Consider the following 14,277-nt stretch of genomic DNA (forward strand, 5'->3'; position numbering starts at 1 on the left):
ATGGACGGCTTCCCGGTGGCGCAGCCCTCGCTGGGACGCTGCCGAACAAGACAGAAACTAGGCCGGTGAAAGCAGGAACAGGTCCAGAAACACGGAGGTAAGGGTCTAGTCGCGGCGCTCGTAGCCAGAACCGCAACATGCACATGAATTAAAATAGCTTCCATGTTTTGCATACAATACAAGCTATTGAAAATTGGCCCCTTAGAGACTTATAAAAGTACCTGATTTGTATCTCTTATATCTTGTATTTATTTTCTCCAGGGATATGTTATTGCAAATAATCTGTTGTAAAGGTAGTGTCATTTGTTTCAATGCCAAGGATTTTCTGAGAACAGTTCTTCAGATTTATGGCAAGCATATCAACTGGAAACAAGGTAGGTAGGGCATAGCTTGCAAATGTAAATGTCTCACTGCAATTTTTTTCCCTCAGAAATTTTGAAATTGACTTTTTACTGAAAATTTGTTCTAGTTTTCCATTTTGAATAAAGCTGCTATAGTCCAGTCAGTGATGGAGAAAAAACAAGGGTGAAAGGAAGCTATAACTGAAACATTTTACTGCATTTACTGTTAACATTGTAGACTTACTTTTCAGAGTTCTATTTGTGTTGTTCTTAGTGGTAGCCAAGCTAAATTTTTCTTAAATATATAATTAAGATGTTTTCAAGTTAAAACAAATATCTTGAAAGGATAATAACTGGGGCATGCCAGTCTCCTGATTGCTGCACTAGTACTGCGTGATAGATTTACTGAAATCTGCAGCCTTATTTAAATGTCATTAGGATCATCATCTCTTGAAACAGCCCTCAAAATTTAGCAGTATCTCATTGTCACTAGAAAAACTGTAACCTAATATGTATAGTAAATGTACAGGCTTGTTCATTTGGATTTAACAGAATACAAATATTTTTTAATAAAAATAATGAATTCTACAGCAAGCTATGGTCAAAAGTATAAAATATAGCTCTATTTTTTGAGAAAAGTGGCTATGTGGTTGTGATATCATTTTTTTAAATTTGACTGGGAAAGCCAGATTACAACAACAACCTAGTTTTCAATAGGATCCTAGGAAAAGAGTGGATAGCAGTATACTTGGATCATACTAAACATGAGATAGTAGAACACTTACATTGTATCAATTATGTAAACAGCTGATCAATATATTCACAAATATGTTTGTTATGTTTTCGTCTGGGGCAAAATTCACCTGTATTTGTGACTTAGACAGATTTATGGCCAGGGATTCAAGATGGCAGTAGTCCAAGCTGATGCCTCAAAGCAGTACAACAATTTCTTAATAATGTCTTCTTTTTCCCTCAATATGGGTAGAAAAAAAGAAAGCGAAGATTAGAGCCTACCCAATGGGCCCCTTACGTTTGCGGGCTTGATCTATAGCTGTTTCCAATTGAGAGCAGCCAAGGCAACATCATGGGTATGAGAGAGATGATGTCCCCATTGAGTACTGATGCCATTTTCAGCCCTGAGACCAGGCATCTGCCTTCATTACCTCAGGGGTTCCTTCAGTTTTGTGCTGTTGCAGCAGCATCCCCAGCTCAGTTGGCTGAAAGGCAGGCTGGAAACAAAGAGCAGCTGTCAGAGAGTTCTGCAGAGAAGAGTCTTGGAGCACACATGCCGCTATAGCCAATCTTCCAGGTCACATGCTAGAATAACTTCTTGTAAGAGGAAAGCTATGTTTTTTCCCATAAAGCATAGGACCCTTGCAATTTCAGACAACTGGCTTTCCCATCGATAGCAGGGCTGAATTAGCCATGCTGTCATGGGAACTGTCAATAAGGTCTGGGAGGCGGAGCTTCCAACGTGATGTCAGAGCTTTGCTCTGAGGCTGCGCGAGGTTTCCCGCGTTCGGATCAATTCTCCTTAGTCTGTTTTATCTGCGCGCGGGATTGCACACGGAGCTCCAGACCTCCTCAGTTTATGACAAAAAAAAAAAGAAGTCAAATTAAAACATCGTAATGAAAGACAGGAAGGAAGGTGGACCCTCGTCCCTCAGGCTTTAAGCCATGTGCCTGCGGGAAGGTAATGTCCTGAACGGACGATCATGACAGGTGCTATCGGTGTCTGGGCCCAGACCACCCGATGGCAACCTGTTCCCACGGCGGCAAGATGTGTCTGTGAGCGCGTCAGCAGAGAGCCGACAAGATGGAGGCCTTAAAACTGGGCCAGACGGGTTCATACGCCGCCCCCTCCGAGGCGCGATCATCGCTGGGACCAGCTTCCATGATGCCACCCCAGCAGCGCCGAGCGGCCTCGGTTGAAACGTCCACGTCTAGGCCTGAAGGCGATCCCGGACAGAACACGCACCTGGTACCGTCCAGAGACAGGGACCCTACTCGGGACTGATTGAAGAGTCGGAAGGAGTCGTCTGCATTGATGAAGCACCTGTTAATCGAGCAGGGGGCTCAGAGGCCTTTGACACACATGGTCACGGTGCGACCTGCGTCTACATCCTCCACCGATGCGCTGCAGATGACGCATACTCTACATTCGCGTCCGCTGACGCATGCGGCCACGGTGCCAGAAGAATCGCCCCGTGAGTCGACGTCGTCGCACCGATCGACATGACCTAATGGAAAAATTAGTCAACAACCAACTCACAGATTACTTAGACTCTCACAACATTCTCTATCCTTCGCAATTCGGTTTCCGGAAACGCTTAAACACGGAATCACTTTTACTCTCGTTAACAGACAACATCCTGATGGGCCTAGACAAAGGCCAATCCTACCTACTGGCCCTTCTCGACATCTCCGCAGCATCTGACACAATAAACCATGCAATCCTCATCTGATGGGCCTAGACAAAGGCCTATCCTACCTACTGGCCCTTCTCGACATCTCTGCAGCATTCGACACAGTAAACCATGCAATCCTCATCAACCGTCTGGCGGAAATCGGCATCACAGGCTCGGCACTCAAATGGTTCAAATCTTTCCTAAATAATAGGAACTACAAGGTGAGAGTAAACGATAAAGAATCCCAGCCCATCCCTTCCAATCATGGCGTACCCCAGGGTTCCTCGCTATCCCCCACACTGTTTAATATTTATCTGCTACCCCTATGCCAGCTCCTAGAAAGTCTCAACCTAATTCACTTTATATACGCTGATGATGTGCAGATCTTAATCCCTATCACTGATCCCACCTCCAGCACCCTGAACTTCTGGAACAACTGCCTTCTCTCCATCAATAGTCTACTCTCAAGTCTCAATCTGGTTCTTAACACTTCCAAAACAGAACTGCTAGTCATCTCTCCTAATGACAACAACCCCCTTGTCAGCAACCCACTCTCACCATTAGTAAACCAGGTGAGAGACCTAGGAGCTACTCTCGACACCAGAATGAACTTCAAAAAGTTCATTAACAACACCACTAAGGAATGCTTCCATAAGCTACATGTTCTAAAACAACTAAGACCTCTCCTACACTTTCAGGATTACCGTTCAGTCCTACAAGCCATACTGTTTTCAAAGATTGACTATTGCAACAAGCTTCTCCTCGGCCTTCCGTCCTCCTCAACCAAACCACTACAGATGCTTCAAAATGCCGCAGCCAGGATCTTTATAAACTCTTGTCGTAAGGACCACATCACACCAATCCTTAAAAGCTTACACTGGTTACCCATCAACTATAGAATACTGTTCAAGACCCTATCCATCATCCACAAAACCATCTATCATCAATCCACACTCCAACTCAAAATACCACTTGAACTCCACGCTTCCACAAGACCGATCAGATCGGCATACAAAGGATCTCTCCAGGCTCCCCCTAATAAATCCACTAGTCACACTTCCATTCAGAAACGAGCCTTGTCCACTGCTGGACCTTATCAATGGAATCTACTTCCCCCAGAACTTCGCCAGGAACAATGCCCTTTCTCCTTCAGAAAGAAACTGAAAACTTGGCTGTTCATTCAAACCTTCCCTTGATGGGTCACTCCACAACTAGCGAAGACACTCACACCTGATTTTCACAGTTCCTCACCCCTTATTTTCACAGTTCCCCCCCCCCCCCCCCCGCTTCTCCTCACTCTCTCTCCCTGTCATCTTCGTCTCTCAGGGTCTACTCGGACCTGTCCTACATCTTTAAAACACGCTCTGGTGGACACAGTTTACAGGAGCCTCTTGCAAACAAACGGAAAGCAAGGGATTCACCTCATACCCAGGATGCTAATATGCCCCCACCAGACTCTGATATACTGTTAGCGGCATTGCCGCGCCGGGGCATAACACACCGCCCGGTCATGCCTCCTCAGACACAGGAGGCATTTTCCACTTTATCAACTACTCTGGTGGGATTTTTTGAGATCATACAGGCTACCTACAAGATGCCGATTAGTTCTCCCAGTACAGCACTGTCCTCTCCACAACGCTCGGGACTGGCCTTACTGATACCTTTACCACCGACTCCAGTGAATATTCCCATTCTCACCACAGTATCGCCACTGCAGGATTTTCCTTCCCACCCCACGTCACCTATGGGTCACACTACCACTCCTGACTCGTAGACGGGATATCCCTCGGAACCAGAGGAACAACCGGCTGAACTGTACTTTCCGCCCGAGGACCTTACTTATCCCAAATTTCTGGAAAAAATGGGAAAGGCTCTCAACCTTGACATACAAAACATACCAGACCCTAGAGCGGACACCCTAGGATTGCTAAAAATTTTCGATCTTCCGGCAGAACCCACAGCTTTGCCAACGCATAGGGTGCTGGATTCGGTTCTCGAACGTTCATGAGAGTCACCCTTCACGCTACCAGCAGTCTCCCAGAAAATGGACCTTACGTTTAAGATGCAAAGGTCGTCCTATTATACCTCAACTCAACTACCTCACTCCTTCCTGGTGGTGGAATCCGCTATAGCGCGAGCCAAGAAATCAAAGATTCACTCATCCACACAACCGGGTCGAGACTTGAAATCTTTAGACGACTTTGCTAAGCGAACATTTCAAGCCTCCATGTTAGCTGCCCAGATAGACCATCATCAGTGCTACATCATTCAGTACATATATGACTGCATACAGCACCTTAAGCAGGGTTCGGAGTCACAGCCTCAGACGCCAGCAGATCCAGTCTTGATGCAAGACATCGAGGAAGCTATAAGACATCTACTGCGTACCGTGTATGAGAGTTTTGAGGCCTCTTCAAGGGTTTCGGCGGAGGCTATTGCAGCCCGCAGAGTCACATGGCTTCATGCTAGCTTGATCAGACCAGACATCCATGACGAACTGGCCAATCTACCCTGCAAGGGTGACAATCTCTTTGGCTCCCAATTCCAGGAGACATTAGCACAACATAAAGAACAGAAGGTAGCGGTGCAGTCTCTCACCGCCTCTCAGTCCTACCCAGCATCGAGGGGCTACTATACCCCGAACAGGAGACCGTCCTTCCAGCGGCGTCCGTATCATCTGTATACCTCCTATAGGGCGCCGCAGTATCAGCCTCCTCCACGACAGCAACCACAAGTCCCTCAAAACCACAGAGGCCATCAACGCCCTCAGCGTCCAGTAACACAACCACCAACTACCGCAGCAAAGTCCAACCCATCTTTTTAGACTTCACTCCGCCACCATCACAACAGGTTCTAGCAGGAGGCATAACAGCTCACTTTCAACAGTGGGAAACAATCACATCGGATCAGTGGGTTCTGGACATTGTCCGCTCCGGATATCGAATCCCCTTCCAGAGTTCACCGCCCCTTCCCCACCTGACATCCTGGGAGCTCAGATCCAACCTCATGCAGTTGCAGAAGGAAGTGTCTGCCTTACTTCACCAACAGGCAATCCAGCGCCTCCTTCCATCCAACCAAGACACGGGGTTCTACTCCCCATACTTCCTCATTCCAAAAAAGTTTGGGGATCTGTGTCCCATCTTGGACCTCCGAGACCTCAACAAATTCATTGTCAAGGAAAAGTTCAAGATCAGGGGTGGGCACTTCTGGTCCTCGAGGGCCGCAAACCAGTCGGGTTTTCAGGATATCCTTAATGAATATGCATGAGAGAGACCTGCATACACACTGCCTCAGTTGTATGCAAATCTATTTCATGCATATTCATTAGGGGTATCCTGAAAACCCGACTGGTTTGCAGCCCTCGAGGACCGGACTTGCCCACCCCTGTTCAAGATGATATCCCTCAAGTCCATACTACCCCTGATTCCACCCACAGCTTGGATGTGTTCTATAGATCTCAAGGATGTGTACACCCATATTCCAATGCATCCTTCCTTCTGGCGATACCTATCCTTTCAAGTTCATGGCCAGCACTTCCAATACAAAGTACTTCCCTTAGGTCTCTTGACAGCACCCAGGGTCTTCACCAAGTGCATGGCGGTGGTGGTGGCATTCCTCCATCAACGGGGAATTATAATTTTTCCTTACCTGGACGATTGGCTCCTGATAGCGTCCGACCCTCAGACACTCCTACAGAACCTACAAGATACAATTTCCCACCTCGGTCAGTTGGGTCTCAATGTCAACTACGAAAAATCCAATCTGCAACCTACCCAAAGGATTCAGTTCATAGGAGCCATCCTGGACATGAACCAACACAGAATTTTCCTGCCTCACGACAGAAGAATCACGATGCGTCAGCTCTTCCGACACTTATGCCGCACCCCGATGCCTTCGGCCCTGCAAATTCTTACAGTTTTGGGACACATGGCAGCGGCCATCCATGCAGTAACCACAATCGGACTACACATGCGCCACATCCAATGGGATCTCAAACGCCAATGGCAACAACATTCCCAACCCCTGACGATGGCTGTATCCCTAACATCAGGCATGTGCAGGGAACTCGACTGATGACTATGTGCACGGATGCTCAGCAAGGGTGCGCCATTCTACTGTTACCTCAAAATGCTGTTCTCACCACGGATGCCTCCCGCAAAGGCTGGGGGAGGGGGGGGCGCATCTCGATCATCTGCAGACACAAGGCCTGTGGACACAACAGGAACAGTCGTATCAAATCAACCTCTTAGCACTTCGAGCGATACCATATGCATTAAAGACCTTTGTATCTCACCTTTGGGGTCATCGGGTGATGGTCTACATGGACAACCAGGTAACCATTCTGCTATGGGCCGGCAAAAATTCAATTCAGTTGCAAGCAACCTACCTGCCGGGCATCTCCAACACCAGGGCAGACAAATTGAGCAAGGTGTTTCACCCCCATGAATGGTCTCTCAACCCAATCATAGCAAAGGAGATCTTCCGAAGGTAGGGAACACCGACAATAGACCTCTTCGCCACGGAATCCAACCGGAAAACACCTCGTTTCTGCTCGGTCTGGCCAAGTCTGTACAGGACCACCCAGGATGCCTTTCTAATTCTATGGAGGAAAACCTTAATGTATGCGTTTCCCCCATTTCTCTCATCACCAAAACACTACAAAAGTGCATGCACGATGGCACACAATTGATTCTGATAGCACCAGCGTGGCCGCGTCAACCGTGGTACATGCACCTCCTCTGATTTTCCACAGCGGTGCCCTTCCACTTACCAAATCAAGAAGACCTCCTATCACAAGAGGAGGGCTCTCTCCTGCATCCGCTCCATGCCTCCTTACATCTGACGGCGTGGAGGTTGAGCGTCTCCTTCTTACTGAACAAGGATTTTTAGTTTCAGTACAAAACATAATTTTGGCCTCCAGAAAACCATCCACAAGACGCAGCTATCATTTCAAATGGATACGCTATGCAGCATGGTGCACGTCAAGCGGGGTGGACCCACTCACATGCACCCTGGACATGCTTCTGATGTATCTACATACATTGTATTAGCAGGCCTTGCCATGGCTTCTGTCCGGGTCCACCTTAGTGCCATAGCTGCCTTTCACCGGCTCCATGATGGTCATCTGATCTCCCATCATCTGATGGTTTCACGATTCCTCAGAGGGCTCACTCACCTTCGCCCTCCAGTCGCTAAACCCCCGTTCCATGGAACCTCAACCTGGTACTTGAACAGTTGATGCTACCCCCATTTGAACCAATGGAAGCGGCGCAACTCAAATACCTGACTTGGAAGGTAGTTTTCTTAGTTGTGGTCACCTCAGTTTGCCGGGTTAGCGGGTTACAAGCCTTGGTACATTATACCCCATATCTTCAGTTTTACCATGATAAAGTACTCCTTCAAACCCATCCCACCTTTCTACCAAAGGTAGTATCTCCATTTCATCTCAACCAATCCATAGAACTATCTACATTCTGTCCGAAGCCGCATCAGAACGAACGTGAGAAACTTCTGCACACATTGGACTGCAAGAGGGCATTGGCTTACTATAAACAATGAACCCAATCCCCTAACAGAGTTTCACAACTATTTGTCTCGTTCAATCCAAATGCCCCTGGACTACCAGTGGCGAAATGAACTATCTCTAGCTGGATTACTCAGTGCATACTTTTCTGCTATGACAAACGTCAGACCAAGTTACCTTCGCTTCCCACCGCTCATCAAACCAGAGGAGTAGCAGCTTCATTGGCTCACTTAAAACACGTTCCACTGCTAGACATTTGTAAAGCTGCCACGAGGGCGTCTCTTCACACATTCACCTCCCATTACAGCTTAGACCAGCAGACGGCAGTCGATGCCAAATTGGGACGTACATTATTATAATCATTAAAGGAACCACTGGCGGGGTCGACTGGCACATAATCGCCAACACGCATATACGATACGAACTGACACAATTCCATGAAGCATTTATTTATTTATTTATTTGTGGTTTTTTTTATATACCGATAATTGTTTGGAACATCTAATCGGTTTACAGCGTGTTAGGGAGCTTTGGACTCCCATGACAGGATGGCTAATTCAGTCCTGCTATCGACGGAAAAAGCAAGTTTGCTTACAGTAAACGGTGTTTCCGTAGATAGCAGGATGAATTAGCCATGCTGACCTACCCACTTCCCTGCACAGTCGACCGTTGTAGGCTACGACCACGCTTGCTTTATCATAGACTGAGGAGAGTTGATCCGAGCGCGGGAAACCATGCGCAACCTCAGAGCAAAGCTCTGACATCGCTTTGGAAGCTCCGCCTCCCGGACCTGATTGACAGTTCCCATGACAGCATGACTAATTCATCCTTCTGTCTACAGAAACACCGTTTACAGTAAGCAAACTTGCTTTTCTCCAGACTGACAAGGGCAGTTAATGATTATACTTATTGGAAATTCATCCAAATCTAAAAGGGTATTTAAGCCCTTCTTATACCAGGATATGTTCAGGCTGGAAATCTTCTCCTTCTAGGCTCCAGGAGTCAAACCTGTTTCCCTGCTGGAAAAGAGCAGAGATGTCACTCCACCTGTTTCCTCGTTCTGACCCATCCAAAGCCTATGAGATCTGAACACATTCCTATAAAAGGAAAAGTTTGGGAGGATCCAAGATGTCAAATTTTATGAGACTACATCTTGCTGTGCTCCTAATCAATTATTTCCTTTTGTGAAATGTCCTCATTTGTTAGATGGAGAAACACAAGGGGAATCAACAGTCTTACCCTGTAGCACACAACAATTCTTTGGTGCTGAATCCACAGGTGGTTTTCTTTTTGTTTACTGTTGTCATGCTTCCACAGTTGCTAATGCTACTGTTCATGCTTTATTCTGCATAGTTTCTTGTTTTCTGTTAAATTGCCAATTGGTAGTCAGCCTGTTCATTCACTGTTTCTGCTAGATTCCATGCTGCTGGCTCTAAAGGGATAACCTCTGACATGGAAGCAGGGATTCCTGGGCATTTTTCCTCCTGTGTTTTCAGTCAGCTCTGTCCTGTCCAGCTTGTATGATGCAGCATCTAATCTGGCCTGCCCTTCAGAACAATCCTAATTTTACCTCTCTTTGGCCTAGATTCATCATTTTGCTATAAATTTTGCAAGAATAGTGCCTGTGATTAAAAAAAAGGGGTAATTTCCAAATATATGTGAGAGAAAGAGAGAGAGAGAGAGACATGTAAGAGGGTTAACTAGTAACTCAGTGTGAGGTTTTGGTGGTGGATGAGGTTTTGGGGAGCAGTTTTACATGCACAGTCAGAAGTACAAACAGCACAGTAGACATCACTGAAGATTTTATGTGATTTGGAGTGATGAAAGATACACAAAGATGAGATTTGTACATTGTACTCTCGACCTAGCTTGATAGTGGCTAGGTAGAGCATGCATCAAGCTAGGTGAAGAGTACATTATAGAAATCTCATCTTTTTATACCTTTCATCAATCCATATCACATAAAAATTTTGCTTATGTCTACTGTGCTGTTTGTAACTCTGCTGTGCATGTAAAACTGTCCAACAAATCCTAGACCACCACCAAAATCTCACCCCGAGTTCAGAATGGCCCCTCTTACAGTGGTATAAAAGTTGACCAATATGTGTACCTCCTCAGAGTCTGTCTTTCTCTCTCTCTTGCTATCTCTCTCTCTCTTTGAAATGGGCTTTGCAATAAATATTGCATTAAGGTCCTAGTATGATGAATGACCCCCTTTATTTCTGTGGCCCAGACTGTTATCTCCATTTTATACACAGTAAGATTGTTTTGCGTGTTAATAACGTCTAGAATTAAAGAAGTGGCCTCCTAGGTCTGTGAATAAATACTGAGTTAAGCTATCAGTTTAAATTGTATATAGGAAACACATAGCAAAGACAGAATACTGTTAGACTCCTTTGTGCAGTGCTTTTTCTCCAGATGTACATCATTTCAAAGTTTGGGGGAGGATGAGGAGGAAGGAGAACCTGTGCCCCCCACTTCCTTCTAATCAAGAGACATCTTTCTCCCTGGAGTACAGGTCTATCCCAACATAAACGTTGGCAAGTTAAATGTAAGACAAGTTAAATGTAAGACAGGTCTATCCCAACATAAACGTTGGCAAGTTAAATGTAAGACATTGATAAGACAGGCTAAGAGAGAATTTGAAAAGAAGTTGGCCGTAGAGGCAAAAACTCACTGTAAAACCTTTTTAAATATATCCAAAGCAGAGAGCCTGTGACACAGTCAGTTGGGCCGTTAGATAATCGAGGGGTTAAAGGGGCACTTAGAGAAGATAAGGCCATCGCAGAAAGATTAAATGATTTCTTTGCTTCGGTGTTTACTGAAGAGGATGTTGGGGAGGTACCCGTAATGGAGAAGGTTTTCATGGGTAATGATTCAGATGGACTGAACCAAATCACGGTGAACCTAGAAGATGTGGCAGACCTGATTGACAAACTGAAGAGTAGTAAATCACCTGGACTGGATGGTATACACCCCAGACTTCTGAAGGAACTAAAAAATGAAATTCCAGACCTATTAGTAAAAATTTGTAACCTGTCATTAAAATCATCCATTGTACCTGAAGACTGGAGGAAAAGCTAATGTAACCCCAATATTTAAAAAGGGCTCCAGGGACGATCCGGGAAATTACAGACCGGTTAGCCTGACTTCAGTGCCAGGAAAAATATTGGAAAATGTTCTAAATATCAAAATCACAGAACATGTAGAAAGATATGGTTTAATGGAACAAAGTCAGCATGGCTTTACCCAAGGCAAGTCTTGCCTCACAAATCTGCTTCACGTTTTTGAAGGAGTTAATAAACGTGGATAAAGGTGAACCGGTAGATATAGTGTACTTGGATTTTCAGAAGGCGTTTGACAAAGTGCCTCTTGAGAGGCTTCCAGGAAAAGTAAAATGTTATGGGATAGGTGGTGATGTCTTTTCGTGGATTACAAACTGGCTAAAAGACAGGAAACAGAGAGTAGGATTAAATGGACAATTTTCTCAGTGGAAGGAAGTGGACAGTGGAGTGCCTTAGGGATCTGTTTTGGGACCCTTACTTTTCAATATATTTATAAATGATCTGGAATGAAATATGACGAGTGAGGTAATCAAATTTGGAGATGATGCAAAATTGTTTAGAGTAGTTAAATCACAAGCAGATTGTGATAAATTGCAGGAAGACCGTGTGAGACTGGAAAATTGGACATTGAAATGGCAGATGAAATTTAATGTGGATAAGTGCAAGGTGATGCATATAGGGAAAATAACCCATGCTACCCATCCATATTAGGTGCTACCACCCAAGAAAGAGATCTAGGCGTCATAGTGGATAACACATTAAAATCGTTGGTTCAATGTGCTGCGGCAGTCAAAAAAGCAAACAGAATGTTGGGAATTATTAGAAAGGGAATGGTAAATAAAACGGATAATGTCATAATGCCTCTGTATCGTTCCATGGTGAGACCATACCTTGAATATTGTGTACAATTCTGGTCACCGCATCTCAAAAAAGATATAATTGCGATGGAGAAGGTACAGAGAAGAACGACCAAAATGATAAGGGGAATGGAACAGCTCCCCTATGAGGAAAGACTAAATAGTTTAGGACTTTTCAGCTTGGAGAAGAGACGGCTGAGGGGGGATATGATAGAGGTGTTTAAAATCATGAGGGTCTAGAACGGGTAGATGTGAATCAGTTATTTACTCTTTCAGATAATAGAAAGACTAGGGGGCACTCCATGAAGTTAGCATGTGGCACATTTAAAACTAATTGGAGAAAGTTCTTTTTCACTCAATGCACAATTAAACTCTGGAATTTGTTGCCAAAGGATGTGGTTAGTGCAGTTAGTATAGCTGTGTTTAAAAAAGGATTGGATAAGTTCATGGAGAAGTCCATTACCTGCTATTAATTAAGTTGACTTAGAAAGTAGTCACTGCTATCACTAGCAACAGTAACATGGAATAGACTTAGTTTTTGGGTACTTGCCAGGTTCTTATGGCCTGGATTGGCCACTGTTGGAAACAGGATGCTGGGCTTGGTCTGACCCAGTATGGCATGTTCTAATGTTCTTAAGTTGGGTTAGTAGGCCCAACCCAACAGGGAAAACACAAAATCAGCTCCCAAGTCTCTGATAGACAAAGCAAAATGACCACACATGCTCCTAACCTAGCCCTCACCCCCCCAAGTAGATTGAGACTACCAATCACAGCCTGGCTCAAGGGAAGGTGCTGTATAAGAATGGTGTCCCATTCAAAGCTGGAATTCTATGGGTATGGATCTAGAGCCATCTAATGGTTGACCAGGGAGTTGCCACACATGAAATAGATAAAAGCTTGCTTTTTGTTTTAACTTTGGAAAAGTATTGATTTACTGAGGTGCTTTTTTTTGCTTGGAAAAATGAATGTTTAAAGTTTGTTAAAGAGTGTGCATGTGGGTTGATTTAATAGTGTTTGTATAAATGTTTTCAAAAGGAAGTATTTAGGTTGAATTAATAGTGTGTTTTTATAAAGAGTTTTCAAAAGTGTATTGTTTTGTTTGTGGGAAGGTATGAGAGCCATTCCTAGAAACACTGAAACATGACAGCAGAAAAAGTCCATTTCTGCCTATCCAATCTGTCCATCCACACCAACTACTCAGTTTTACGATCCCTTTTACTCCCTCAGGGATCCTCTGTGTTTATTCTTTATCTTTTTGAATTCAGATACTATTCTTGTCTCCACCATCTCTATGGGGAGGCTGTACTATGCATTCACTATCCAATCTGTAAAGAAATATTTCCTTCGATTTCTCCTGAGTCGACTCCCTTTCATCCTCATCCTCAACCTCATGAGGATGAAAGGGAGTCGACTCAGGAGAAATCTAGAGCTTCATTTCCTTTGAAAGAAGCCTGTCTCCTCTGTATGAAAACCTTGGAGGTATTTAAATGTCTCTCTCATATTTCTCCTATCCCAACTTTCCTCCCTGGTATACATTTAGATCTTTAAGTCTGTCCCCATTTCCTTTAGAACGAAGACCACCGATCATTTTAATAGCCACCCTCTGGACTGATTCCAATCAGTTTATATCCTTTTGAAATGTATATAGAATTCCAAATGGGGTCTCGCCACACTTCTCTCTGTGACGGTAACTTTCAAATTGGCATGCGGGCGCACATGTGCACGAATTCATTGGCCCGCACCCGGGGATGCAGCAATTTTATAACATATGCACGTATATGCATGCATGTTATAAAATTGCCTGACTGCATGCACGTGTGCTTAATTTTAAATGGGTGTGCACATTTGTGTGCAAATGTTGCTTTTACCGCGTAAGGGGGGATTTTAAAAGGCACATGTGCTGACGCCATTGCCAGTTTTCCAATTTTGTTCCCAATTCACCCAGTTAAGGGATAGGACTTCCAAGCCCTCCCAGTTTAATAGCTTTTCTTCTCACTGTTAGTCCCGACCTTTAAAACCCCATTGATCTGCTTAGATATTTTTGTTTTGTAAGTTGCACGTCATCCATAGCAGAAGTAAAGT

At 44.7% G+C, this 14,277-nt stretch overlaps 1 protein-coding gene across 1 annotated transcript in view; it reads left to right on the plus strand.

The window, feature by feature from the left end:
• POLN (DNA polymerase nu) overlaps window positions 1-14,277 on the plus strand; it is a 419,903-nt gene that overhangs the window by 103,783 nt on the left and 301,843 nt on the right. The window contains exon 5 of the mRNA XM_029592374.1: window positions 262-374. Coding sequence (XP_029448234.1) covers window positions 262-374 — 113 coding nt within the window. The remainder of the gene's footprint in view (window positions 1-261; window positions 375-14,277) is intronic.

The sequence above is a fragment of the Rhinatrema bivittatum genome, chromosome 1 (assembly GCF_901001135.1).
Source record: "Rhinatrema bivittatum chromosome 1, aRhiBiv1.1, whole genome shotgun sequence".
In the NCBI taxonomy this organism is placed as follows: domain Eukaryota; kingdom Metazoa; phylum Chordata; class Amphibia; order Gymnophiona; family Rhinatrematidae; genus Rhinatrema; species Rhinatrema bivittatum.